Source organism: Lepidochelys olivacea (assembly GCF_965140295.1).
Source record: "Lepidochelys olivacea isolate rLepOli2 genome assembly, chromosome: 25".
Classification (NCBI taxonomy): Eukaryota; Metazoa; Chordata; order Testudines; family Cheloniidae; genus Lepidochelys; species Lepidochelys olivacea.
Genome location: NC_140435.1, coordinates 6,347,586 through 6,375,215, shown reverse-complemented (window position 1 = coordinate 6,375,215; position 27,630 = coordinate 6,347,586). Strand labels below are relative to the sequence as shown.

General features: G+C 59.5%; 2 protein-coding genes across 2 annotated transcripts in view; one reads left to right on the top strand and one right to left on the bottom strand.

Annotated features, from left to right (window-relative positions):
- The window catches only part of TJP3 (tight junction protein 3), a 59,931-nt gene extending 53,555 nt beyond the window's left edge, over positions 1-6,376 (top strand). Inside the window, exons 14-20 of the mRNA XM_084614317.1 lie at positions 1,043-1,239; positions 1,812-1,907; positions 2,599-2,669; positions 3,079-3,390; positions 3,803-4,051; positions 4,460-4,512; positions 5,819-6,376. Of these exons, the coding sequence (XP_084470443.1) occupies positions 1,043-1,239; positions 1,812-1,907; positions 2,599-2,669; positions 3,079-3,390; positions 3,803-4,051; positions 4,460-4,512; positions 5,819-5,921 (1,081 nt within the window). The 3' untranslated portion in view covers positions 5,922-6,376. The remainder of the gene's footprint in view (positions 1-1,042; positions 1,240-1,811; positions 1,908-2,598; positions 2,670-3,078; positions 3,391-3,802; positions 4,052-4,459; positions 4,513-5,818) is intronic.
- Positions 6,377-8,501: 2,125 nt separating this feature from the next.
- Positions 8,502-22,907, bottom strand: APBA3 (amyloid beta precursor protein binding family A member 3). Its single transcript, XM_084614527.1, has 11 exons — positions 22,775-22,907; positions 19,344-20,622; positions 18,349-18,388; positions 16,977-17,122; positions 15,614-15,700; positions 13,580-13,738; positions 12,727-12,906; positions 12,097-12,309; positions 10,870-10,989; positions 9,987-10,127; positions 8,502-8,716 (listed from the first exon to the last, which is right to left on the bottom strand). Exons 2-11 carry the CDS (start codon positions 20,574-20,576, stop codon positions 8,645-8,647), a joined length of 2,391 nt encoding a protein of 796 aa, XP_084470653.1. The 5' UTR covers positions 20,577-20,622; positions 22,775-22,907; the 3' UTR covers positions 8,502-8,644.
- Positions 22,908-27,630: the final 4,723 nt, after the last annotated feature.

Sequence of the window (27,630 nt, the reverse complement as noted above, 5' to 3'; positions counted from 1 at the left end):
AAGGGAGCTGTGGGGGAGACGTCCTCCAGTGTGGATCACAATAACCTTCCCACCCCAAGGCATCTGCAGCTGGGAGCCCTGAGGGTGTTTACTCAGGGCCCATGATGCTCCCATGGCGGGAAGTCATCAATCCAGCTTTCTGCCCTGGACTGCAACAGAGCAGCAGGACCAGCGGGCTGTCTGCCTGCAGCCAGGGCCTGGGCAGGTGGCTGCTATGGGACCAAGAACCTGCCAGCCCCACATATGCTGTCCTGAGCTGCTCTGCCCCAAACCCCTGCCAGCCTCCCAGCCTACCACGGAGGGAGGCCCGTGCTTCTCTGGGGCAGAGAGAGGAAGCTCTGTCCCTGCATTGCCTCGTTGGAGGAAGCATGGTCCAGTGGTAGCCCTGGGAATCTTGGCTCTGCCACAAAGTGGCCATGTGTCCTGAGGCCAAGTCATGTTCCAGGTCTCTGCCTCAGTTTACCCATCTGTGAAATGGGGACAATGGTTTCTTCCTGGGAGGCAGTGGGGGTTGTTTGCAGGGCAGCCTGATGCCCTAGGATTGAAGGGGCTGTTGCACAGCATCTTCCTGCCATGCCTGCAAGGTTAGACAGGGCAGGACTCGCGCCCTAGCACTGCTGGGCCATTGCTCAGGAAAGGAATTGGAGGCCTGTTGTGCCGATGTGGAAATCCAATGACCCAGGCCGTGTGCCCTGCAAGGAAATGCACCCTGGGTCTCGCTGCACGGGGCTGTGCCCTTTAGACCTTCTCTCTGCCCTGGCACACGGCTCCTGGGATGGTCTGTGTAACAATACTGAGCGCTCGCAGTGTCTGCTGCTTGCCAGCCCCTCCCACCGGCAAAGGGGGGCACCAAGGTGAGTTGGTATCGGCCCCTGGAGGGGATCCCAGGCGCCCTGGTTCGCGATGCTGGAAACGCTCACCAGCCCTGGACCGTGGGACAGACTGGCTGTGCCAGAGCAGGGACAGCGAGGCGGTTGGTTCTGGGGCGCCCCGAGATGCTTTGGGGCTCTCGATGCTGACGCTGCCTCGCCCTCTGGTGCAGGGCCGAGCAGTTCGCCAGCTTGGAGTCCGTCCTGAAGGCCACCTCCGTTGCCAGCTCCTCCGGGGCCCGGGCCGAGTTCTGGAAGCTGCGGGGCCTGCGGGGGGCCAAGAAGAACCTGCGGAAGAGCCGCGAGGACCTGTCGGCTCTCACCAAGCAGGGCCACTATCCACCCTACGAGAGGGTGGTGCTGCGGGAAGGTGGGCATGGCTGCCAGCCCGGGGCTGTCCCAGAGGAGCAATGCTGGGGGGCTGATCCTTCAGGCTGGGGGAGGGAAGGATTGGCCTGGCTGGAGGAGGCTGGCTGCTGCTGGCCTGCCCATGTGAGGGGAGCCCTGCACTTCCTTCCTGTTGGCCCACTGGGCTGGGCTGTCCCCTGGGAGGTGTTACCCCAGGCTCTGCCCATGCACGGGCAGCTGCTTTGCATTCCTGTTCTCTGATGAGATGGGGGGAGGTCCCCTGCCTGGAGTGCACTTGGGGCCTATTCCTCACCGGGCCTTGCCGTTTGGTATCTTCATGGGAGCTGCCAGCCCTGACCCTGCAGCCGACAGCCTGAGGCCTCTGGCGTATCTGATCCTGCCGCTCGCAGCCATCCCCTGGGCCCATCTACGCCCAGCCTGGGAGGCAGAGTGCCCATCCCACATGTTACACGTCACGGTGGCACAGGGGTGGGGGGCCTGCCCGAGGCTGCAGCGTTTCAGTAGCGGGGATGGGGTCACACCTTGTGTTTCATGTGGTGCCCGGCTCGCTGAACCCCTCTCCTCTCCCCGCAGCCAACTTCAAACGGCCAGTCGTGATCCTGGGGCCCATCTCTGACATCGCCATGGAGAAGCTGAGTGCCGAGCTGCCTGACGAGTTTGAAATCGCCCGTAAGTGCAGCTGGGAGCGTCCGACAGGCCCTGTTCTGGCTGGAGTCCTGTCCTGGGATATTACGTGAGGATTGCAGGGCTCCCGTGTGCGGCCAGCGTAAGGAGGGGGTGCTCTGGGCAAGAGCTGGCGGACCCACATGGCCTGCTGAAGCGTTCTCTCTCAGGCACCCAGCCATGGCTAATGCTGAGAGCCTCCTGCAGCCCAGGGGCCCTTTCAGGGATGTGACCCTGATCCCAGCTGTTTCCTTATCCTGGGCCTCCACATTTCCCATGCGGAGTGTGTCTCTGCCTGCCTGTCCCTTCTGCCCCCCCATGTGCCAGCTGCTTTGCAACATCATCTGCCCAGCCTGCTGATGGCTTCCTCCTGAGCTAGACAGGTCAGGAGCCTTCTCTCCGCCCCCCAGTTCGTGCACACCCTCTGCAATGTCCTGGGGCCCCTCTCCGCCCCTCCATGCACACCCCCTGCGATGCCCTGTGCCCCTCTCCATGCCCCCCCTCCCAGTCCGTGCACACCCCCTGCAATGCCCTGGGGCCCCTCATGCCATTTCCCACCACCCCAAACAGCTGGGCTGAGGAGCTCTCCTGGGATCAGTAGCAGCACAGCTGGGCCAGGGACACTTGGGGACCATCAGTGGGTCCGGCTTGGAGACGCTCTCACCGTCTCCCATGCCGGGTTGTGCTTGTTCCCCAGAGAGTGTGACCCGCGACGAGGCATCATCCAAGGTCATCAAACTGGACTCGGTGCGACAGATTGCTGAGAAGGTGAGGCCCCCGCAGGGCCAGGGTTAGCGAGGGATGCTCTGCCCTCCCCGAGCCTCTTCCAGCCAGGGCCTCCAAGCCTGCCCACGCTGGCTGCCTGCTGGGAAGCATGCGTCACCCCAGTCCACAGGGAGAGAGGTTGGGTGTCTTGCCTGAGTGAGTGCAGAGCTAGGAATCAAGCCCAATGCCCTGACTCCTGCCATGTCTGCCCGCTGCTCGGGAAGTGGAGGGCGAGGCCAGGCAGTGGGGATCCCCCTTCTCGGGGAGCGGGGGCCCAGAGAGCTGTATTCCAATGCTCGTGGCAGTGGATGGCCCTGCCCCTCTCGGCTGGCGTTCTGAGGCAGGGGAAGCACGCCGTAGGTTTCCCTTCCCGCCCCCAGGACCCTCACCCAGCCCCTCTCCTGCCCCGCAGGACAAGCACGCGCTGCTGGACATCACGCCCTCAGCGGTGGAGCGGCTTAACTACGTGCAGTACTATCCCGTGGTGGTGTTCTGTGAACCCGACAGCCGGCAGGGCATCAAGGCCATGCGCCAGTGGCTCGCCCCCGGCTCCAAGAAGAGCTCCCGCCGCCTCTACGCGCAGGCCATCAAGATGAAGAAGAACTACAGTTACCTCTTCACGGCCACCATCAGCCTCGGCGGAAGCACCAACACCTGGTACCAGAGCCTCAAGGAGATCGTCCGCGCCCAGCAGGCCCGGCCTATCTGGACAGCGGAGGAGCAGGTACCCGGAGAGGCCTTCTCGCTCCTCCAGGCTAACGCCTTTCTCAGCTCCCTCCTGCCTGCCCTGACTGAAACGGGGCATCCCCTGGGCGGGAGCTGGCCTTGGAGTCTGCCTGCCAGCCCTGCTAATTCCCTGCGGCAGACACGGCTCTGATCCCAACGGCCCCGGCCCGCTAGGGCAGCCCTCCGGGCACTAGCGGGAGTGGGGAGGACCGTGCCTCAGAACTACGGGGAGGGGCTCCCCTGGCCCCCTGCTCCTCTGCAAGGCAGCTGAGATACAGGGCCCGAGGGAGACCGAGACCTGGGCGCCAGCGCCATGGAGCCAGTGCAGACGCCCATCTCGGGCAGCACCGTGGGTCACCGGGGGCCCTCTTGGGCCTGTTGCCAGGTGACCCCATCTCCTCTCCCTGCAGGCGGATGCCTCCCCAGAGGAGGGCCTGGACCTGCTGAACCAGCAGCGCTCCCCCAGCACAGGGGACCTCACCTGCGACAGCCGCGCCAACAGCGACTACGAGGACACGGATGGCGAGGGGGGGCCCTACACGGACAACGAGCTGGAGGACGACTATGCCCAGACAGCCCTGGCCCGCTCCTCGGAGCCGGCGGAGCCCCACAACCCAGATGAGCCTGTGGCCGTCTCTCTGGCCTGTGCCGCCTCACGGGTGAGCAGGGCAGCGCGGGCAGGGCACTGCGGGGTGCAGGGGTCTGACATTGCCCTGGCCGGTGGCTTCTGGGGAAGGGGGCAGGCGGTCTCTGCCCTGGTCACAGAGGGCATCGCTAACCCCCATCAGAATGGGCACCAAGGGGTCCCCTTGTGAGCAGCCTCAGCAGCGCCGGGGCAGCTGAACTCCCCTCTTCAAAGCCCAGGGTGAGGGTGGGCAGGGGAGCCTGGCCCAGCTCTGGCTGTGAGGTGCCCGTTTCAGGGGCAGGCAGCAGGCCAGGCGGGCTTGAGGGCTGGTGCTGCCTCTCCGACCGCGGAGCCCCTCCCAGGGCAGTGCCTGGGGCTGCAGCACCGCCGTCGGGAGCGCTCAGCTCTGCAGCCTCGAACGACTTCCTTCTGATTCCAATAGGATGGAGAGCAGCAGCCTCAGGGCCAGTGGAGACAGGATTACAGCAGCATCAGGTACCAGCAGCCTCCTCTCTCCTGCCCCAGCAGGCGTGACACGGGAAGTGAGGGGGGTGGGGGGTGAATCACGTGCTCGGAGCATCCTTCCTGCCAGGACTAGGATTGCTAACTTTCTACTTGCACAAAACTGAACACCCTTGCCCCACCCCTGCTCCCGGCTCCCGGTGCAGGCTTCAGGGTGGGGCCAGAAATGAGGGGCTCAGGGTGCGGGAGGGGGCTGGGGCAGAGGGTTGGAGTGTGTGTGTGTGGGGGGTAAGGGCTCCGGCTGGGGCAGGGGATGCGATGCAGGGGGAGGGAAGGGGAGGAGGGACTTAAGGTGCGTAAGGGGACTCTGGGCTAGGGCTGTGGGGTTCAGATTGTGGGAGGGGGCTCTGGGCTGGGCCAGGGGATTGGGGTACAGAGGGGGGTGTGAGGGCTCTGGCTGTGGGGTGGGGCTGTGACTGAGGGGTTCGGATCATGGGAGGGGAATCAGGGCTGGGGCACAGGGGGGTGAGGGCTGGTGGTGCAGGAGGGTGCTGTGGGCTGGGACTGACGGGTTCGGAGGGTGGAAAAGGGATCAGGACTGTGGCAGTGGGTTGGGGTGTGGGAGGGGTCTCAGGGGTGCAGGCTCCGGGCATCGCTTACCTCAAGCAGCTCCCAGAAGCAGTAGCATGTCCCCTCTCTGGTTCCTATGTGGAGGTGCAGCCAGGTGGCTCTGTGCGCTGCCCCATCTGCAGGTGCCGCACCTGCAGCTCCCATTAGCCACAGTTCCCAGCCAATGGGAGATGCAGCACTAGGGCTTGGGGCAGGGGCAGCATGAGGAGCACCCTGGCTACCCCTACGCGTAGGAGCCGGAGGGCGGACATGCCCCTGGTTCAAGGCGCCACACGGAGTCACGGCAGGCAGGGAGCCTACCTTAGCCCTGCTGCACTGCCAACCCAACTTTTAAAGGCCTGGTCAGTGGTGCTGTCTGGAGCCGCCAGGGGCCCTTTCCGACTGGGCATTCTGGTTGAAAACCAAACAGCTGGCACCCTCGCCAGGACACCAGTTCTGCTCGCTGGGTCTGTGGCTGCTGTCTGAATCCAGTTGTGAGGGGGGTTAATGCAAGTCACTGGATTCCTTCTGGTGGGGTCTGTGGGCTCCGCACAGGCTCAGCGGCAGGGAGGGGAATGTCAGCCAGGGCCAGTTCTGAACCCAAACCAGCCATGGCCTGTGGGCCACTGTGAGCTCTTCAGCCGAGTACCCTGGGGGGGGCGTTCTGCACCTGCTGTCCCTTCCCCGGCTCCTCAGCCAGGGCCTGATGTGGCATCTTGCTGCCCTGCAGGGAGTACGAACACAACGCTCTGAAAAAGAAGTTCACGCAGGCCCGGGCCTACGACTCTGATGAGGATGAAGGCTACGACTGGGGCCCAGCTACAGACCTGTAGCCACAACGGCTTCCAGGATTCCTCATTATACACCACCAAGCTGCCTTCTGGGAAGTGCCTGCCAAGCTGCATCGTTCCCTTTCCACCCTGGGCCGGCGAGAGGAGCCCTTGTCCATTCTCACACGGGGTCGGCTCCCTCCTGCACACCCCCTCTCCAGAGCAGGGCTGTTTGGTTTTAATCTTCCTGAACACAATGCTCAGGGCAGCGTGCTGCTGGCTAGCAGCCAGCCTGAGCTTTTCTCCTGGGCTCCTAGGCTTCAACTCTCCTCCGCGTCTCTGCCGGCAGAGCCCAGGTCTCAGCCCTGTCCTAGCTGCCTGCAGTGACATCAATGTGCCAGCGTCCCTGGCAAGTGCAGCTCTGCCCACTGAGCGTCACCAGGCAGGATGCCCTGGCACCCTGGGTGGTGCTGTAAATAGCTCTGCCTGTGTTTGTAATAAAGGAATCCTTTTCACTAGCCCCTGCTGTCTCTGTATCCCCCGGCGGAGGCGGGGAAGAGGTGGTGGACTGGGCTCTGCTCCGAGCCTCAGTAGAGGAAGCTGGCGAACGAAATGCAGGGCAGCCGTGAGGGAGCATGCTCTGCAGAGGAGGGCGGCAGCGTACCTGTGCTCCCGCCTCGCTGCACAGGAACCGAATGAAGCCAGGCTGCAGGCAGCTGGCACATCTCAGCCGGGCTAACTGCCCCCCTCCAGCTCAGGGCGCTGTTAGTGCAGCAGCCAACTTTCCTCGTCAGCCGATGGGGCACATCTCTGCACCGTTATTGCACAACTGTGCACACACAGGACAGACAGCTGCTCCTAAAAGCCCGTCCTGAGATGATGTGTGCCAGGGAGCGGCGCTCACGAAACACAGCGTCTGTCACTGAACCAGACACCCCCACAAAGCTCCTAGCCTTAGCCATGGGTCCAGCATCTGGCATGTGGCTGCTGGTGGCCTCTGAGGCTAGATGAACCCTGACTCTGGGAGGTCCCAGGGCTCCCTCCATCTGAGGCTGGAGCTAGGGCAAGCTCTGCCGGCTGATAGGGACACTCTCTGAGCAGCTGCTCGCCTTCCCCAGCCCTGTGCTGTTCCCTACACCGCCTCCCCTAGGAAGTGGAGGACTCAGCCAGCAATCCCCAGCCAGAGCAGGCCCCAGGACCTCATATGCCCACAGTGCCGTCCTTCCCATGCAGGTCGGTTGCCTGGCATTTCACTTACCCAGTCAGTCCTAGACACGCCACAAACAGCCTTTATTCCTACATCAGCCAGCAGTACAGGTTAAAACGCACAGCCCCGGGCTTCCTGCAGCTGATGGAGCACCCAGGACTCTGATTTAGTCCAGGGGAAACAAGGAGGGTGAGAACAGCTGTTACTGGACCAACTTCTCTTGGACAAATGTTGGTCCAACCTCCCTCACTTTGTGTCTCATGCTGGGACCACCACTGCGATTAACTTAGTACAAGTAGCCTTCCGCAGGGCCAGCCCTGCCTACGGAAACGGCCCAGGGCAGAGGCTCCAGCAGCAGAGTGGGATCGCAGCGAGCCCCTTTCTCCTGTGCTCCCCCACCCAACACACCGTGGCTGGCCAGGTCTCTGCTGCCTGCTTCAGCCTGACGTTCCCCCACGCCCAGTGCTAGGCCCAAGCCAGGTCATGCTGCTCCTGCAGCTTCTCTCAGAATGAGGGCGCAGCTGACCCACCCCACCGTGGGGCCAGCTGGCAGATGAATCTGGCTCTCATGGCAGGGGTTGCAGGCCCAGCCTGGTCGCAGGTGCTGGGGGAGGAGGGGTTACAAACAGCATTAACAAGGCAGAACAGGAAAGCAGAGGGAGTTTCCCCTCACAACCCAGCAGGTCCAAGAGGGGCCGTGTCCATAGGGGCAGCACCCCCTCCTCAGCCTGAGCTGGTCTTACACCTGGTATCGCTGGCAGTTTGATGGGCCCTCTCAGGCTGATGGCAGGACAAGGGAGGGAGCGGCCAGGGCTAGGCCTGTCGCCCTTGATCTGTAGTGCAGACTGAGCCGGGATTCAGCAGACACGAGGCAGGATCTTCCTCCTGCAGGCAGCGAGGAGGGGCAGAGCGTGGCACCGGCTCCCTGATGCCCTGCCACTGGCTAGAAAACTCTCTGCCCACACAAACCACGTCCTGAACAGCCTCCCCTGCAGCCAGGCCCTGCTCCGGCTCCAGCAGGATGCACCGAGTGCGAGCGCCCGTCTGAGCCAGTCCGAGTCGCTGCCCTTTGCAAAGCAGAGCAGGGGCCATGCCCTGCCCCCATGGCAACTCCAGAATCTCCTGCCAACACCTGCGCTGACCCGAGAGCAGGTACTTCCCAGCCAGCCACGCACATGGGGCCAGCTGAGCCAAGGAAGCCCCTGGCATTCTCCAGGGCCCATCCCATCAGCAAGGCCCCGCTCCCCACTGTGTGGCGCAAGCTGGAGACTCCAGCTGAGTGAGTGGAGGCCCAGGAGAGGAGCCAAGGAGTTTGCGTCCCTGACTCTAAGGCCTGGTGCAAAGCCCCTCGTGGTGAGGCCAGGCAAAGCACATCCAGAAGAGGCAAAGGGGGGTTTGCCTTCTGGGTCTCTGCATGAAACAAGAAAAGTGGCAGGATCTGGCCCCCAGCAGGCCCCGAGGGAACTGGAGATGCAGTGACATCCTTTCCTTGTGGGCTGCTGCCCCAGGCCGGGGCCCCAAAGCCACGTAGCTGGTACATGTGCAGAGCCACAGACGGGGTAAATGCAAACTCCACCCTTCAGAGGAAGATGGGCTGCTCCTGGCCTGTCAGTAACCGGTAGGTGGAGGCCGGCATGGTCTTGATATGGACCTAGAGAGATAGAGAATGAATCAGCTGGGAGAGCTCCATTCAGAAACGCCCACTTGGGCTCAGAGCCCTGTACACGCCACTCATCTGCCCCAGCCTCTCTGGGCCTGGGAGAAGGACCCAGGGGAAATGTTTCATGCTAAAGCACAGTTTAGCGATACTAAGGCACTTTACATGTCCAGGTACTGGCTGCAAGAGTTACTTCTCCCCCGTCTGCTGAAATGCAGCTGCTGCTGGGGTGGAGCTGAGCCACTGGTTTGAACGGGGCACAGCTCCCCGTGAAAAACGCAGGTTAGGGCAGGATGTGGAGTTTCTTGCCCAGGCTCAGGGCAAACTCGAAGGCCTGACAGAAAAGACCAACAGTTCTTAGCAGAAGCCTGAACCTGCCTAGGCCTGCAGGGGAGCTCAGGCCAGGTGGCTGGGATTCCCATGCTAACCTGCATTAACCCTGCCAGCAGGCTTAGGGACGGGCTAGGGCAAATAGCCATCACTTTGCCACCCCTATTGCAGCCTCCAAAGCCCGCAGCAGCCTGTCGCTTTGGAGAGCGAGCTGTGCCCCACCTGGGGCATTAGTTCAGTGCCGGCATGGAGGAATGGCGAATCCTAGGCATCATTTGCTACAGCACCCGCAGTTCCCGAGGGGGCTGTGCTGCCCTGCGGGGGGAGAAGACGGCAGCTGGTCCCTCCCTAATAGAGTTTGCAGCCCAGGGCATGGAAGATCAGCCCCTGCTTGAGGCTCCAGGTCAGGCAGAGGAGGAACAGAAGGGGCAGTGAGAGCAGGGAGCTGCAGGAGAAAAGGCTTTGCTCCCAGAGTCCAGTAGGCCGAAGAGGTGTGCTGCTCAGCAGCGTGACGAGGGATCCCCTCCCTAGCAGAGGGTGCAGCTTGCAAAGCAGGACTGGGAGTTGAGATGAGCACCCAGGAAATTGTGGGGCTGGGGGCAGTTGGCCCATGTCAGACCCCCCTAAACATAGGGCAGAGGTCTCAGGGTGGGAGTCAGCCCTCCTCCCCAAAACAGGGGAGGGGGGTCTGTCCCAAACCAGCCTCCCCAGCTGAGGTAGGGGGCTCAGGGCAGGAGTCTACCCCGTACCTGCCCTTCCCTCCCCACAGCCAGGGCGGGGGGGATCTGGATGGGGGTCTGCCCTGTATCTGCCCCTCCCTCCCCTGAGCCATGGCAGGGGGGTCAGGGCGAGGGGTCTGCCCCATGCCAGCCCCCCCAATGGGGAAAAGGGCCTGCATGCCCCTGCTGCACTCCCTGGCCTCAGGCCTGCTCACCTCGCTGACGGCCTGCGTTAGGAGCTGGATGATCTTCTCGTGCGGCGTGGCCACCACGCTCTGCCCGTTGATCTCGATGATGCGATGGCCCACTCGGATGCCGCCTCTCTCCGCTATCCCCCCTCGCATCAGGCTGCAGATCTGAATGGCAGGGGGCGCCAGTGAGAGCAGGCCAGCCCCCGCCCCCAGCACGCCATCCTCCGCAGCCTCCCCAAGCAGAGCAAATCTTGCCTGCCGGGAGAGCCCATGAAACCCACCCCTGGGCCTGCCCCTCCCGGCACGTTGCGCTCGCCAGCCATCACACCAGCCACAGCGCCCCCTTACTGCTCACTCAGCACCACGTTCCAGCACCCTTCTGCGCCCTGGCAGCTGGGGTCAGCCCCCCACAGGACCGGCCCTGGAGGCAGCAGGGCCGGGTCACCAGAGTCAAGGTTTCGAGCCGGAGAGTGCCAGAGAGCTGGGGTCCAGGAAAGGCCATGGTCACGGGGGTCCTGGCACAGGGTCATCAGCCTGGCAGCTGGTGCCGTGGGGGCAGGGCGAAAGCAGACAGTCTGCGGGCACTGGGGTAACGCGCCCAGGCCTCGCTGCTCACCCCCTGCTCCCTACCCATGGCACTGACGAGGCCCCGCATGGAACCAGCCCCATCTCTGCCCCTGGGGCTGGGACCAGAGATTCTCTCCCTCTCCTGGGACCCGATGCCCACCGGGGCCACATGCCTGCCGCTCCTTGGGCAGCTGGAAGTTCTCCCCTAGCTCAAGCAGCGCCAGCCAGCGAGCCTGGAGCACAAGAGCCTGAGTTCTCGCCCCAGGTATGGCATCTGTGCTGGTCAGAGGGCCCCTGCCCTCCCCCCGCAGCGCCGCGCCCCGGGGCTCTCGCCACTCACAATGCCATCCTCCACGCAGAAGCCCAGTGGGTACTTGGAGTCGGGCCGGCGGACGATTGCCGTGGTGACGGGCGGGCAGTGCACGATGCTCAGCGTCACCTCGGTCTGCGATTTCAGGTCCTGCCAGGGGCGGGGCTCATTAGCGCCACAGGGGAATCAGGATCGGCCCAGCCGTGGGGGGGCAGACGGGGGGCAGGTTTACGCCCACTGGCCCCATGACACTCTCTGGGGCCATGTGGGGGAAGGGAGGGCAGAACTGAACACGACCACTGTGCTCTGCACGCCTTACTTGGGGGCGGGTCTAATTACCACCCTCCTTTTATGGGGGGGAAGGGGGAAACTGAGGCATAGTCTTGCCCAAGGTTACACTGCAGGTCAGGGAAAAGAACCCAGGAATCCAAGTCCAGTTTGCCCTGCTCCCACCTCTAGGCCATGCTGCCCTCTGGTGCAGTGCTGGGCTTGTCCGTGTTCTGCTCGGACACCTCCCAGAGGAAGTGTCTCATAGGATGCCCCCAAACGGCTGAGCCTGGAGCTGATCCTCCCAGGGCCAGGGCAAGCTTGAGTCCCACCTGCAGAGGGATCTGAGCAGAACACTGGGAGCCAGGACTCCTGGGTTCCCTGGTGGCAAACTCTTGCAGGCTTAAGTCTGGAAGGTCTCACTGCACCCACGGGGGCTCTTGGGCCCAGCCGGCATCCCAGCAGTGAAGGCTCCAGCCTCTGCTCCGCCCCCACCTGGCTGCAGCCCCAGCCCCAGCCTGCACGTCCCTCACCACTGAGCGCGGAGGGCTGAGCGCCTCTGATGGAAAGGTGGCCGCTATCACAGACCAACGGGCCCAGGAACTGAGTACAGGTCCCCCCCCCCCCACACCCCTCTACACTCCCTCCCCATTCCCACCATCCCCCTCCATTGTCCCTTCTCACTACCCCCGACCCCCAGAACCCCCTCACCATTGTGCCCCACCATCCCCATTGCCCCCTCCTCAGTCCCCCCATCTCCATCACCCCCTTCATAGCCACCCTGCCTGTTTCCTTCCACCTCCCCTCGCCCTCTCTCCACTGTCCCCCGATCCCCGTCACCCCCTCCACAGCCACCCCTGCCCCACTGTCCCCTCACCCCTCCCAACCCCCTCACCCCTCCAACACCCCCTCCTCACTGTCCCCCCAACCCCTTCCCCATTCACCCATTCCACTGTCCTCCCCCCCCCCATCTCCCCTTCCCCTGCTCACCCGGATGATGCTCTGGCAGGTGCTCAGGGGCAGCCCCACCAAACTTGTCCCGTTGACGGACATAAGCCGGTCCCCGATGCTCAGCTCCCCGCACTTCTCCGCAGGGCCGCCATGCATGAGGTTGGCGACGACCACGGTGGGTAGGATGGAGCCCCAGCCCGACTCCACCACAGCGACGCCCAGGATCTCCCCCTTCTGCTTGCGGATGCAGACCTGCAGGCCGGGCGGAGCGCAGGGCCCACTGAACTGCGGAGCGGGCGCTGGGGGACCTCGGGGCTGGCGACACCGTGCAGCCGGGAGCTCAGGCTGCAGCAGGCTGCGGTGCAGGCACCAAGAGGAGTGGGTGGCTCGCAGCTACTCCAGACCTGGATCCCAGAGGGTGCAGGTACACCACTGGCAGTGGGCGGGAGGGGGCCCCGGAGAGGCTGTAGGGAGCGGGGCCTGGGCACTTGCCCCAGGAGAGCCCCCGGCTACTCCAGGCCCGGCTCCCGCAGCAGGGCGCTGGCAGGTTGCAACACAGGAGGCTCCCAACTGCTGCAGACACCAGCAGGAGGCGCTGCAGGGAGCCAAGCTGGAGCACTGGGTGCCAGTGAGCTGATCCCACCCCCGACCCCTGCAGGCGGCTCTTACATCCTTGCAGTTCTCCTGCTTGGAGAAGTGGGCCAGGTCCCCGTTGTGCAGCTCCTGGCTCTCCAGGGCGTGGCTGTCCTGGCCAGGGGAGAGTTGGCTCGGGTCGATGCCGTTGGCCTGCAGCAACTGCTGGTATGCCACGCTGAAGGCCTGCCCGATGGCCTGGGCAATCAGCTGAGCCTGCAGGAGGAAGTGCCCCGAGGTTACCCCGGCAGCGGGGCGCTGGGCCCCAAGCGCCTGTGGGTACAGGGCTCCACGCTCCAACACCCCCAGCACCCGGGAGCCTGGGCAGTGCCAGGGGGGTCAAAGCCAACCCATCTGCCATCCCGCTAGCCTGTCTGGGGCACAGCCAAACACTGCTACAGCAGCTGCAGAGAACCTGGGATGTATTGCGGGGCGGGGGTGGGACAGACACTTCCAACCCCTTCTATGGACAGATACCCACACACCTCTCCCCTCCCCTCCCCAGGTGGGGCCCCCTTCACAGCACAGACACCCTCATGCCTCTCGCCTCCAAAGATCCTTCCCCCCCAGCCCAGGCTTTCTCCAACAGTACGAAGGACCCCCCACCCTACCCACTCTCCAGGTGGCTCTTTCCTATCTCTGAGCTAGACCCGAGGCGGCTGGAGATGGGGGTGAGCGAGCTCCCAGGCACAAGGCCCAGCACAGCGGCAGGGAGAAATGCAACTGAAACGCCTCACGGAACAGCAACACCTGGAGGCCAAGCTGAGAACCCCCAGCTCATGACACCTACTGGGCTTCGGGTAGGACTGGGATCTGGAGCTCCAGGCTCGAAGCCTGCGTAAAGCCAACGTGCAATGCTCCACCCCTACCCCATCCCGCCCAGACTCACGTCCGCAGAATGGAAGACGTGGCAGATCATCTTGTAGAGCCGCTTCTCCTGCGAGGTGTCTGCCCGCCGCGGCAGCTTCCTGCGCGCCATCAGCACAATGATGCTGCCGATGTCCGCAATGTAGGAGATGGTCTGGAGCGGATGGTCCATCATGGCCTCCTGAGGGAGGGGGCATGAGAAATTCAGGGGTGGTCTCAGTGGACAGCTGGAGTGCCAGCGGGATTATGGGAGCACAGCCTCCAAGCCAGGGGAGCCTGTTAACCGAGAGGAGGGAAGGGTTCTTCACGGCCTGTTTAAAACCCTGGGGCTCTAGTGGCTATTTCACTCAAACGCCAGCCACACCGTTGGGAGAACACCAATCTGAGTTACAGGTTGGACACGCCTTCAGCCAAGGACTCCTGAGCCACTCATAAGAACGGCCATACTGGGTCAGACCAAATGTCCATCAAGCCCAGTATCCTGTCCTCTGATAGTGGCCAATGGCAGGTGCCCCAAAGGGAATGAACAGAGCGGTTATCATCAAGTGATCCATGCCCTGTCACCCAATCACAGCTTCTGGCAAACAGAGGCTAGGGAAACCATTCCTGCCCATCCTGGTGAATAGCCATTGATGGACCTATCTCCATGAATCTATCTAGCTCCCTTTTGAACCCCGTGATAGTACTGGCCTTCACAACGTCCTCTGGCAAGGAGTTCTAGAGGTTGACAGTGTGTTGCGTGAAAAGATACTTTCTTGTGTTTGTTTTAAACCTGCTACCTATTAATTTCATTTGGTGGCCCCTTGTTCTTGTATTATGAGAAGGAGTAAATAACACTTCCTAATTTCCTTTCTCCACACCACTCATGATTGTATAGACCTCTATCATATCCCCCCTCAGTCGCTTCTTTTCCAAGATGAAAAGTCCCAGTCTTATTAATCCCTCCTCACACGGAAGCCGTTCCATACCCCTAATAATTTTTGTTGCCCTTTTCTGAACCTTTTCCAATTCCAATGTATCTTTTTTGAGACAGGGCGACCACATCCGCACACAGTATTCACGGTGTGGGTGCACCATGGGTTTCTATAGAAACCATACAATACTTTCTGTCTTATTATCCATCCCTTTCTTAATGATTCCCAACAATTGGTTCGCTGTTTTGACTGCCGCTGCACATTGAGTGGATGGAGGACTCCTGTGGGTCGTGCAAGGAGACCTCCAGCAAAGCCAGCAGAGACCTGACTGCACATGCCCGATGGTTACACAGGAGAATACGAATCCTCCCCGGCTTTCTCTATCCATCCAGTGAAACTGCCGCGTAACCCTGCCTGGACGCTCACGCTGAGATTGACACCTCTTGTGTACTGATGTTGTTTAGCTCAGTAATCAATCAAGAGAAGCCAGGTTTAGATTAATTTAGGAGCAAGCCCAGGAGGCTCTGTACCAGTGGAGCGCTGAACTCAGAGGAGGCCTAAGGTGGAGGCACCAACACTCTGGGGGCTCCGGAAAAAAAAACAGACTCCTGAATCAGTGCCTCCCTCTCCCTCCCAGCACCTCCCCAGGCGTTGGGGGAGAGGGGGCGGGGAGAGGGGGCGGGAAGAGGCGGGGCGGGAGCTTGGGGGAAGGGGTGGAGTGGGGGTGGGGCCTGGGGAAAAGCACCCTGTGGCACATTAGAAAGTCGGCGCCTCTGGCCTAAGGAATGCACAAAACCAATTGGTTTTCCCTTTACATGTAAACTTTTAACTGCTGCTGGGTCCACCCCAGAGGTGGCTGCATTTTGGCAGCAGCTGTGCGATCCCCACTGATGCCAGTGGATCCTCCAGGAGGAAAGGCCTCTTTACCCAGGGGGGCTCACAACCCCAGCACACCTGCACCACGTACAATCGATCGCCTTAGGCCAGTTCCCTGCACGGGCCAAGTGCCCTGATCCGAGCTGGAGGGGGTGGGGTGCACAGAAGGTGACGTCCCAAGGCCGGGAGAATTCTAACAGAAACAAGCCCAGTTCTCCTAGCACAGGTGACCTACCCCCTGTAACGACATCCCCTGTCCTACACACCTGCGAGTCGGCCGTCAGGACCTTGATCCTCTGGGTGGAGACAAACAGATCCACCTCGGTCATGGGCTGGGACTCCCCCTCCGGCGCCTGCAGCATGGTAAGGACAAAGCACCCGTGTGCATGGTCACCAGTAGCCCCAAGGCAGAGGCTCAAAGCAAGGGACTTGGAGCCAGAACTCCTGGGTCCTATTTTCAGCTCTGCCCTAACTCTCTCTGTGACCAGGAGTGAGTCACCTCCGTTTCCCCTCAAGGAGCAATGGGTCTCCATGAACTTGCAGTCTGGGGTGCTGGGATGGGCGATGGGGTACTAGAATTCACAGCCCATTGGAATGCCAGAGCTGGCTAGCAGCAGCTAACGTGACAGATTGTGTTTGCCTTGTCTTCCTCTACCCGATCTCTGAATGACTCCTGTCAAGAGCAACCCTCAGTGAGCACTTTACAGACAGCCCGCGCAGGAGGAATCAATCAGCCTCTTTTTACAGGTGGGGAAACTGAGGCGCAGAGACACCAGGCCTGGCCTAGTGTCACCCAGTGGAAGAGGTGGGACTGGAACTCAGGCCTCCTGACTCCCTGGCCTGTGCTTTGACCACTGCTTCCTCCCTCTCGCCTCTCTGCATCCCACTTCTGGAACCCTGTTCGAATCAGACCTCCCCACTGATCCCCCCCACACCTTCCACCCAGTCTAGCGAGTGGGAGCTCAGCTTCCAGCTGCAGCCAGACCCAGGAGTGACCTGCTTTCACTGCTCTTCACACCTGCTCCCTGCAGCCTACAGGTCTAAGTATAAACAGAGCTACGCACCTCGGAGAAGTCAGCAGCACCCTCTTCTGGAGTGGGGCCCCGGAAAATGGGGGGGGAGTCCCTATTTTTTCACCCACCAGTCAAAGCTCAGCTGCTGGCTGCAATGGCAGGGGTGGGCAAGAACCTGATGCAAACACAGGCATCGGCTCGTGACATGCTCAGCTTTGCCCCGCTGCAGCCGAGGGAACGGACAAGGATCCCACCCTCGGGGCCCACACTTCCCTCGACCTGCTTATGTGCCAGGCCAGCCCAGGGAGCCCAGGAGCCGCCTGCAACGGGCGCAGGGTGGGGAGGACAGAGAGCAGAGGAGGATGCACACTGTGCTCTGGGCATGGGAGAGGGCACCTCCTTGGCTGCATCGATGGGGGCACCGTGGCTGGGCAGTCCCAGACAGCTGGGCTTTGGCTCCTGGCGGGTGAAAATCAACTAGTGCCAGGAGCTCATCTCAGCAGCCTCTGCCCCCAGGGCTGGATGCTCCTGAAGAGATGCAGGCGGCAGTGCCACCCCGAGGGGACCGGCTCGCACGGACTAGTGACCGCTCAGCTCACCCGGCGCCCTCACCCACCTTTATCCTGTCCACGGCCTCCTGGGCCTGCGCCATGCGGACGCTGGCAGGGGGGTTCCTCTCCGAGACCAGCTGTGTAGAGCCTAGATACTTTGCTCCGAAGATCACTCCATCCAGGAGATCCTCCGGCTCACAGGGGCCTGCCACTGAGAAGCCAGGGGCAGGTATCAGCAAAGGCAGGGCCTCCCTGCTCCTCCCCTCCCTGCAATGCCCGTGGCCTGAGACACTGGTCTGGAGCCAGACCCAGCAGCTGCTGACTGCGGATGTGGGGCGGCATGGCCCCTCTCAGCAGCCTTTTATCCGGGGGGCCAGGTCACCCCAGGCCTCAGCAGGGCATGATTCCCATCTCGCTCCCCCCGTTTAAAGCTGGAGCACCCCCTGGAGCCCCAGCATTCTTGCAATGAGCGAGATCAGCCCGGGCACGCTGCCCCCTGCTTTACAGGCCTGAGCCCCCCGTGGGGAAAAGTCCAGCGCGTGCCCCTCTGCGGAGCAGGGATAAGCTCCCCTCTCGACACAGAGACCTGCATCCAGCCAGGCCCGGGCAGCGGGGCCAGGGCCTAGCGAGGGCCGGGCCTGAGCAGCAGCAGACACCACCAGAACCGGCGTTTCAGTCCTGGCTCTCACGCCCCTCCCAAGGCAGCTCTCCATTGCTCACCACCGCTGAGCTCCCTGCAGGCACTGCCCCATTCCGAGGCGCCCAGATCTCGTGGGGGGAGCTGCAGGGGAGGTGGATCCATCCCCAGCCGGGTATCCTGCATCACCTGCTGCCTCCTCCGTAGGGCTGGGAAGGCCAAGCCCCCTGTGGCATCTCCTTGTCCTGCATGTGCCACGTCGGCAGCCCCAGAGGCTGATGGCACCAATAGTGGCCGGCCAAGTGCCCCCAGCCCCCCCCCACACACATGCCTGAGCCCTGAGCTGGAGCCACCCCTTCCTTGAGCAAAGGGGAGTGCAGCCTCCTCGACCTCCCTGCTGCGGCTGCCCTGGGGGACCCCAGTCACAGGCAGCCACAAGAAGGTTTACACAGCGTGGGGACCCGACTGAGACCCTCCAAACTCGTGTCACATAGGCCACAACAGGTCACTTGTGACTAGAGCAGGATTCGAACCAGTGTCCTCAATCTGGCCCCTCTCCCAGGACTTGGCAGCCAGAAAGCCTTCCTCCCAGGAGCCAGGGCAGTGAAAGACACGCCCCCGCCCTTCATAAATCCCCTGCCCTTCCTGGCCGGGCTGGGCCGGCCTGCCATGCACTAGCCACACAGCACCCAGGAGGGGCTGCCACTCACACGGCGGCCCACGGGCTGGTGGTCAGAGCAGGTGACAGGGAAGCAGGACGCCTGGGTTCTATCCCTGTTACAAGTGGACGAGTAACTCACCCTCTTTGAAGGCTGGATAGGCCGCCTGGGATTCTTTAACCTACAAAGCAACCATGAGAGCAGTGAGTGTCAGCACCCAAGGGGACGCAGACGCCGGGACGCCTGCCGGCCACTTCCAGCCAAGTCTCCAGTGATGGGCACAAGACCTAACTAACCCCCAAGCAGCAGCCAAAGAGGAACCGAGAGCAGCAGCAGGACAAGGCCAGAGGGCTCAGTGTTCTGGGTGCGAGGGGCAGAGGAAGGGGCAGGCCAGGGATGCTGAGGTCGGTGGGCAGCTGCTGCCAGGGTAGAGGCCTCTGGGTTAACTCAGCAGCCTGGGATCGGCCAGAGCCGTGTGAGCCCCAGCAGGGATGCAGGACGGTCAACCTGCTGGGAAGCCTGGGTAGGGGATGTTCTGGGGACAGGGCTGGAGGGGGGCAGGGACTCCAGTTGGTACCCGCTGCCAGCCCATCATGCAGCACCCCCAGAACTGCTCTTCCCATGCCAGACCCTCTGAGGCCAGTGCCGTCTCAGCTCGCAGTGGCCGGATGTGTGAGACTCCCACGCACACAGTGGAGATCAGACCTCGTCCCTGGCCCTGAGAGGGTCCAGACCTACCCCTACCCAGGCTCTGGGCTTCGGCAGCCCCTACACATGACGCTGGGCCCCTTGCTTGGCTGCAAGGTAACAATGCGTGTCAGCAGCCCCTCGACCTGCCGGCTGCCCTCGGGAACGCCTCCCCCATACCCCACACATGGCAGGGAGCCAGGGGCAGCTGCTCTCCGCATCCTGCTCCCCTCCACCACCCCGCCCCCTGGCCTGGGGGCGGCCGGCAGCGACTCTTGTGCCAAGGGCTGACCCCCAACCACCCCGCGTAGCCGTTGACACGGGGATCTGTCAGAGCGCTCAGCTCCAGGCCTGGCATCCAGAGGTAGCTCAGAGCCCCACCCAATCCCAGGGCCCCCCAAGACAAGGTGCCCGGGGCCAGACCTCCAGCCAGCATGCAAAGCACTCACAGCTGTGCTCCTGGGGGAGGGCTGCTCCAGACCCTGGCTGGGAGGAGGGGACATGGCCACCCACACAGGCTCTGGGGAGCTGTCCCAACTGCCCGGGGACACGCAGGCAGAGTCTCCCTCGTGGGCTCCCCCTCTCCGATACCACCGGCAGGAGCCTTCTGCCTGCGAGCTGCCTGGCTGTGAAGCGGCCTCCTCCGCCTGCTGGGCCACTGGGCTCTCCTGACACTGCAGGACCTCCCTGTCGCTCCCAGCCAGGACGTCTGACCTGGCGAGGGGGGTCTCCTCAGTGGCCTCCGCTGGGAGCCCCCCCTCATGGTGCAGGAGGCTTAGCAAGTCCTCCCGGTCAGCCTCTGCAAAGAGCAGGCCGTGGCTCTCCTGGCTCCTCCGGGAGCAGGCGGAGGGCTGAGCATGGCAGGGCTGCATTGCCAGGCCTCTCCCCATGGCAACGTGCAGCAGGCAGGGAGGGCACTCGCCCAGCAGGCCCCGGCAGCCGCCAAAGGCCCGTTTGTGGGGAAGTGCTGCGTCTCCCCCAAAAGGGCCTGCGCCACAGTCCGACGCCAGCAGCGGGTCGTCCTCCAAGGCAGGCAAGTCGTCGTGGAAGCTGGGGCTAAGGATCTGGAGCTGGGCAAGGAGGTTCTGGATCTCCAACTGGTCGTCATCCTCCACACTCTCGGCCCACTCCTCCCCTCTCAGGTGGGCCTCAGGCTCCTCATCCAGGTCCATGCAAACCAGGTCACCCTGCTCCGTGCTGGCCGGGACTCTGGGACAATCCACCCCCGGGTGGGCTCCCTCTGGGTTCCCTTTCCAGTCAGCATCGCTCCCAGGTGCTGCAGTGTCCTCGCAGTCTTCCATCCCCCCTCCCAGGTCCCTGCAAGCATCATCACATGCTTCCCCAGCTGCCTGGAGGGCTAAGTCCAGAGCAGCTGCAGGGCCGGGGGTCTTCAGGCCCCCCAGAGGGCTTTCGGGGACAGTCGGCTCTGCGATGGCTGCACCAACAGACAGTTCAGCCTCAGCTGCAGAGGGGTTGAGGTTGGAGCCCAGGGCACTGAAGGGGGATCCGGGCTGCTGCAGGCTGCGCAGGCTTTGTTCACAGGCCGTTGGTATGGCCAGTGTTGACGAGGCCCCTTCCTCCAGGTCCATGGCTGGAGGCTCCAGGAGCTCCCCGGGAAGGTTGTGGCTGCCAAAGCCAGGCCCCGGGTGCACATCGGTTTGGAAGTCCATGCCGTTGTCCATCACAGTCGCTCCTGCCCAGGTGGGGGAAGAAGAAACTTGCCCTACACTGAGAACAGAAGGAAAGAGGTATTGGAGGTTAGACATGGGCAGGACTGAAAGTAAGAGCAGAGACAGCTTCGTAGACCAGATCCTCACAGAGCTGCCCTGAGTCAGGCCCGCGGAGGATCCAGCCCCTGGTCTTCTGGATGGAAATCAGCAGCGGAGGCTGGGCAGGGCTGAATTAACAAAGGCAGCTGCAAAGCTGTTCCTGCCATTGCAACCCATAGGAAGCAGCCGTGTGGAGTCTCCCACGCCACGGGCCTCAGGCCCAGATCTTCCGCGGCAGTGAGGATTGAAATCAATGGGAGTAAGGTGCGGGCTGGTACTCAGACTGTGCTGGGCAAATCTGAAAACCCACATCAGTCTCTCTGATGCACTGCACGTTACACTCATCAATGACCGAAACTCACAGGGCCCTCCTCGGAGGCTGGCTAATCTCACTGTCCCTAGTTTACAGAAGGGGAAACTGAGGCACAGAGCCGTTAAGGCTGACATTTTGCAAAGGTGGCCATTGACACTGGGAGCCCAAGCTGATTATTTCAGAGGTGCTGAGCCCCCTCGATTCCCGCTCGGAGCTGTGGGCACTCAGCACTTCTGAAAAATCAGCCCCCTTCCAGGTTTCTCAAGTTGGGCACCCAAAGCCAGTAGCCTCTTGTGAGAACTCTGCCCTAAGGGACTTGCCCAAGGTCAGGCAGTGAGTCAGTGGCAGAACCAGGAACAGACCCCCCCAGGAGTCCTGACTCACAGTCTGGTGCCCTGAGACCACATTAACAATTCTCGCTTTAGTCCCTCTCCAAACATATCCACTGTCTAACCTGAAGAGGGTGGGCGCTTCCTTGCCTGCAATGGGGCTCAACCCCCGCTCTTGGTACTGCTGCAAGGAATCCAGCCCCAAGGTTCGTGCAGGAGACTCATAAAAAACTCCTTCTGAAGAGCTATTATGTCCTCCTCTGCTGGGCAGTGTTCCCCAGAATCAGTTGCTTTCCCCTGGAGGGCGGGGATCCACAGATGTACACTGAGATGCTGGGAAGCACCCTCAGACCCCAGCAGGACAAGGCTGGAGGTCACCATGCACAGATCAGTGGCTGCTTCCTGTGTCTCTCCCAGCAGCTGTGCTGAGAATGCTGAAATCGCCCCCCCCAAAAAAGTCTGCTTCCCCTCTGTCAGATCCCGGAGGTAGAAATGTCACAGCCCCCTAGGACCCCCGCATGCCCCCTCACACTGCTTACATTGCACGTTAACATCTGACACACAAACAGGGAGGCCTCAATCAAGAATCACAGGTTTCAGAGTAACAGCCGTGTTAGTCTGTATTCGCAAAAGGAAAAAGGAGGACTTGTGGCACCTTAGAGACTAACCAATTTATTTGAGCATGAGCTTTCGTGAGCTACAGCTCACCACTGAAGTCCATGGAGCTGCTCCTGATTTACACCTGCATCACTGAGAGCAGAATCTGGCCCCATAACCACAATCTAGCCTTACAAAATTACTTACTGCCCCAACACAAGGGGGTTTCATTAGATTGGGGAGTAAAACCAACTAGCTAGGCCCCAATTTTGCAATCAGACGCTTCTAGGCTTCCACCCCCAGGAGCTGCCAGGGCACCGACTTCATTGCAGCTCCACTGGGACAGGGGGGGCCGACTGCAGGATCTGAGTCGCTAAGGTGATAAAAGGTGGGCAACTAACTCCTGTGGCTAGTAAGTTGCCCACTTTTTGACGATGCCTGGAGCATCATGACTAGCGAGCCACATCTCGCTGGGGAGGGACAGCTCAGTGGTGTGAGCATTGGCCTGCTAAACCCAGGGTTGTGAGTTCAATCCTCCAGGCGGCCGTTTAGGGATCTGGGGGCAAACACTGGGGACTGGCCCTGCTTGGAGCAGGGGGTGGGACTAGATGGCCTCCTGGGGTCCCCTCCAGCCCTGGTGTTCTGCGATCTCCCAGCAGTCCCCATGTAAGGCGCAGACCGGATCCCCTCGTTCCGGGCCAAGCCCTTCCACGGATGCAGCCAACTTATTTCCACGGAGCTCCTGCTTTGACTCCCCCGTTTCCGGGGCTGAAGGCCAGGAAGGGGATGCCCCGGATCGGCCGGGCAATGCTGGCCCCAGGACGGGGCCAGGGGAGCACTGGCCACACGCCGGCCCGGCGGCGCGAACTTACTTCCACGAAAGTTTCAGCAACTCCGGGAGACGCAGCGGCGCAGGAACCCGGGGTCAGTTAACTCTTGCCGCGCCGCAGCCGCCCCCGGCGCCCCCCTCCTGCCGGCAGCTGCCCTTGATGTGGCTGCGGAGCGAAACTTCGCTCCCCCCCCCGAGCCCCTCCCTCCCGCTTCCAGCCGCCTGGGGCTCGTCCCCTCCACCGAGCATGCGCGGGCCCCGCAGGCTGCTGGGGGATGGAGTTCTGGGCCGGGCCGCGCAGCGCCGAGCACGCGGGGCGCTGCTGGGGGATGTAGTTCGGAGGCGCAGTTCCCAGGCCCCTCCCCGCGGTGTCGGGGGCCGGGCGCTGCAGAGCCGCTGGCGGTGCCGAGGGAGCCCAGGTGTCCCGTTCTATGGGGACAGCCCCCATACCTGGTGCTTCGTCTTATTTGGGCGCCTACAGCCCCCCACCGCCTGCCCCGATGGTTTACACTTGCCGCCTGGTCACCCTGGCGGTGTCGATCCGGAGGAACAAGGGAAACCAGCGAGAGACGATCTTCGCCCTTCGACCCCATTCCTGCAAAGCTGCGAGCAGGGTCCTAACTGTGCCTACAGGGCTCAGGTGGGGGGGGGCGTGTCCCCTGCCCCCCAGTTTCCCACCACAGCAGGGTGCAAACAGGAAAGCGAGCTGCGGCTCCGTGCTCCGCGGAGGAACCCCCAGCCCTCAGCCGGGGCCCTGGAAGCGTTGTTGGCTGACAGGGCTGCCCCCCCCGGCTCTGGGTGGTGGGAAATGTACATTCCCTGGCGGTGTGGGCCGCCGGCTCCGCGCACTGGAGAGCTGTCTACATGGTTCTGTCCTTCCCCACCGCTGCGCAGAGCTGGTCTAGTGAGGTTTCCAATGCCCCCTCCGGCTGGGCAACTGAGAGCACCCCCATTAGCACCCCCCTGCCAGCCCACAGCCAGCAGCCGCGCTAGCAGCTCCTGGACCAGGGGGACACTCAAAGCCCTCCATGTGGGTAGGTAGCTCCCCGTCACCCAGCTGGTAGGATGAAAGCCAGGAGAGAGCAGTTTCTGCCGAGCCTTGGCTGAGACCTGGTGAGTGCTGATCTCCTTAAGTCTCTCCCACAAAGCTGATCAGTTTTATTTTCCGTGTCACACTCAGTGCTGTCTTTAGACATTTCAGTTGCTCCTGATGGAAATCAGAGGAAGTGATTGTACATAGCTCTGATTCTCAATCAGAAAATAAAACACATTTTCTTTCTTAAATTAGTCTACGGGGAATGACTGCCTAGGAAGGAGTACTGTGGAAAGGGATCTGGGGGTCAAAGTGGACTACAAGCCAAATATGAGTCAACAGTGTAACGCTGTTGCAAAAAAAGCAAACATCATTCTGGGATGTATTAGCAGGAGTATTGTAAGCAAGACACAAGAAATAATTCTTCTGCTCTGCTCCCCGCTGATTAGGCCTCAACTGGAGTATTGTGTCCAGTTCTGGGCACCACATTTCAGGAAGGATGTGGACAAATTGGAGAAAGTCCAGAGAAGAGCAACAAAAATGATTCAAGGTCTAGAAAACATGACCTATGAGGGAAGATTGGAAAAATTGGGTTTGTTTAGTCTGGAGAAGAGAAGACTGAGAGGGGACATGATAACAGTTTTCAAGTATGTAAAAGGTGGTTACAAGGAGGAAGAAGAAAAATTGTTCTTCTTAACCTCTGAGGATAGGACAAGAAGCAATGGGCTTAAATTGCAGCAAGGGAGGTTTAGGTTGGACATTAGGAAAAACTTCCTAACTGTCAGGGCGGTTAAGCACTGGAATAAATTGCCTAAGGAGTTATGGAATCTCCATCATTGGAGATTTTTAAAAGCAGATTAGACAAACAGTTGTCAGGAATGGTCTAGATAATTAGTCCTGCCCCGAATGCAGGGGACTGGACTAGATGACCTCTCAAGGTCCCTTCCAGTTCTATGATTCTATGGACTCTTGAGACTTTCTACAATTCCTGGAGGGCTCTTTCTTAATCCTACAAGGCTGTTACAGCCTTAGAACATAAGAACGGCCATACTGGGTCAGACCAAAGGTTCATCTATCCTGTCTTCTGACAGTGGCCAGTGCCAGGTGTCACAGAGGGAATGAACAGAACCGGTAATCATCAAGTGATCCATCCTGTCGCCCATTCCCAACTTCTGGCAAACAGAGACTAGGGACACCATCCCTGCCCATCCTGACTAATACTTTGGAACAGGTTTCTTTATTAACTTCCTTAATATTTGAGTAAGCCCTTGAAAATGACATTGTTTAGAGGGCAAATTTTCTACATAAAATTTAAGACATATAGTGTCACTTTATATTTTAAGACACGGTTAATAATCATCCAGCTGCTTCACTGTAGATACATACTCAGGATTCCTGTATTACATTATGGAACTGAACAGTTTCCAGAAGCTAAAACAGGCTTTTAGATCAGTCATTTGTAAATGCATTGTATAAACAGATTACAATGGTTAAGACTTTCTTTCTAATTACTGGCTATCTTAACAGGAAAAGAAAACACTTTTCCATTAGAAAAAGGTGATAACTTTTATCTACCTTCAGGTGTGTCAGAGCTGATAGGAAACCTATGTTGGCAAATCTGTTGTAATATTTTCTTTCCAATTATCACTTTAAAAGCTTTTTGTCTTTCTTTTTTTTTAAGCTAGTGCCAAAACAAATTTGTTTTCTAATTTGTTAGTTATTCCATGTTTTAGAAGAATGTTTGAGAGGAAACTCAACTACTTTAGACTTCATAACTTTTTAATGAGAAATGAGATATACAAAGTAAGAGTGCATGTATTTTCTTGCTTATATTTTTCCAGACGATAATATAAATTAAAATTAAAAAGTGCGTGGGTGATTGGTGTGAGGTTATAAGGACAATTGTATTTAGTAAATATTCTGTATTCATTTTATTTACCAATTAAAGTTATTAATTCTTGTACTAAGGCTCCAAAACTGACATAGGAAAGTAAATGCAAAGTAATGCACATTGGAAAACAAAATCCCAGCTATACAAATGATGGGGTCTAAATTAGCTGTTACCACTCAAGAAAAAGATCTGGGAGTCATCGTGGAGAGTTCTCTGAAAACATCCACTCAATGTGCAGCTGCAGTCAAACAAGTCAACAGAATGTTAGGAACCATTAGGAAGGGGACAGATAATAAGACAGAGCATATCATGTTGCCTCTATACAAATCCATGGTATGCCCACATATTGAATTCTGCATGCAGATCTGGTTACCCCATCTCAAAAAAGATATATTGGAATTGGAAAAGGTACAGAAAAGGGCAACAAAAATGATTAAGCATGGGTTCTCAAACTTCATTGCATCGCAACCCCCTTATGACAACAAAAATTACTATACGACCCCAGGACGGGGGCCGGAGTCTGAGCCCACCCAAGGTCCACTGCCCCAGGCGGGAAGGCCAAAGCCCAAGGGCTTCAGCCCAAGGCGGGGGGCCTGTAACCTAAGCCCTGACACTCAGGGCTGAAGCTGTCGGGATCGAGCTTCAGCCTCGGGCCCTAGCAAGTCTAACGCCAGCCCTGGCAATCCCATTAAAATGGGGTCGTGACTCACATTGAGGTGCTGACCCACAGTTTGAGAACCACTGTATTAGGGGGATGGAACAGCTTCTGTATGAGGCGAAATTAAAAAGACTGGGACTTTTCAGCTTGGAAAAGAGACGACTAAGGGGGGATCTGAGAGAGGCCTATAAAAACTTGACTGGGGTGGAGAAAGTGAATAGGGAAGTGTTATTTACCCCTTCTCATAACAGAAGAACCAGGGGTCACCCAATGAAATTAATAACGCAGCAGATTTAAAACAAAAGGAAGTACTTTTTCACATAACGCACAGTCAATTTGTGGAACTCATTTCCAGGGGATGTTGTGAAGGCCGAAATTATAATAGGGTTAAAAAAAGAACTAGATAAGTTCCTGGAGGATAGGTCCATCAATAGCAATTAGCCAGGATGGGAAGGGATGCAGCCCCATGCTCTGAGTGTGACAGTGTCCTTAGCCTCTGTTTGCCAGAAGCTGGCAGTGGAGGACAGGGGATGGATCACCCGATGATTGCTTGTTCTGTTCATTCTCTCTGAAGGACAGGATACTGGGCTAGATGGACCTTTGCTCTGGCCCACTATGGCTGCTCTTATGTTCTTATGATACCTCAAGATTTGGAATTGGGAATAACTTGGTGTATTATCTCCTGATTGTTCTAAATTTACATATAAACTTAAAATATGACTTTAACTGGTGTTTGTATATATTTTTTCTTTCTTTATATAGGAATTAGATACAGTGCTCCTGTCAGACAATTTCTAAGCTATCTGCAAAAAACCTAGAGTTTATAAAAAGAAAAGGAGGACTTGTGGCACCTTAGAGACTAACCAATTTATTTGAGCATGAGCTTTCGTGAGCTACAGCTCACTTCATCGGATGCATACCGTGGAAACTGCAGTAGACATTATATACACACAGAGACCATGAAACAATACCCCCTCCCACCCCACTGTCCTGCTGGTAATAGCTTATCTAAAGTGATCATCAAGTTGGGCCATTTCCAGCACAAATCCAGGTTTTCTCACCCTCCGCGCCCCCCCCCCCAACTCACTCTCCTGCTGGTAATAGCCCATCCAAAGTGACCACTCTCTTCACAATGTGTATGATAATCAAGGTGGGCCATTTCCTGCACAAATCCAGGTTCTCTCACCCCCTCACCCCCCTCCAAAAACCACACACATAAACTGAGTCTCCTGCTGGTAATAGCTTATCCAAAGTGACCACTCTCCCTACAATGTGCATGATAATCAAGGTGGGCCATTTCCAGCATAAATCCAGGTT

Bases quoted from the DNA above. Each gene is read 5' to 3' on its own strand.
- APBA3 (XM_084614527.1), bottom strand. From the start codon at position 20,576: ATGGACAACGGCATGGACTTCCAAACCGATGTGCACCCGGGGCCTGGC. The intron at 13,739-15,613 runs GTGTGTAGGACA...CCCCTCCCTCAG, and splicing joins TCCTGACGGCCGACTCGCAG to GAGGCCATGATGGACCATCC. The intron at 10,990-12,096 runs GTGAGCAGGGGA...CGCCCCTGGCAG, and splicing joins CCTGCCAGAGCATCATCCGG to GACCTGAAATCGCAGACCGA.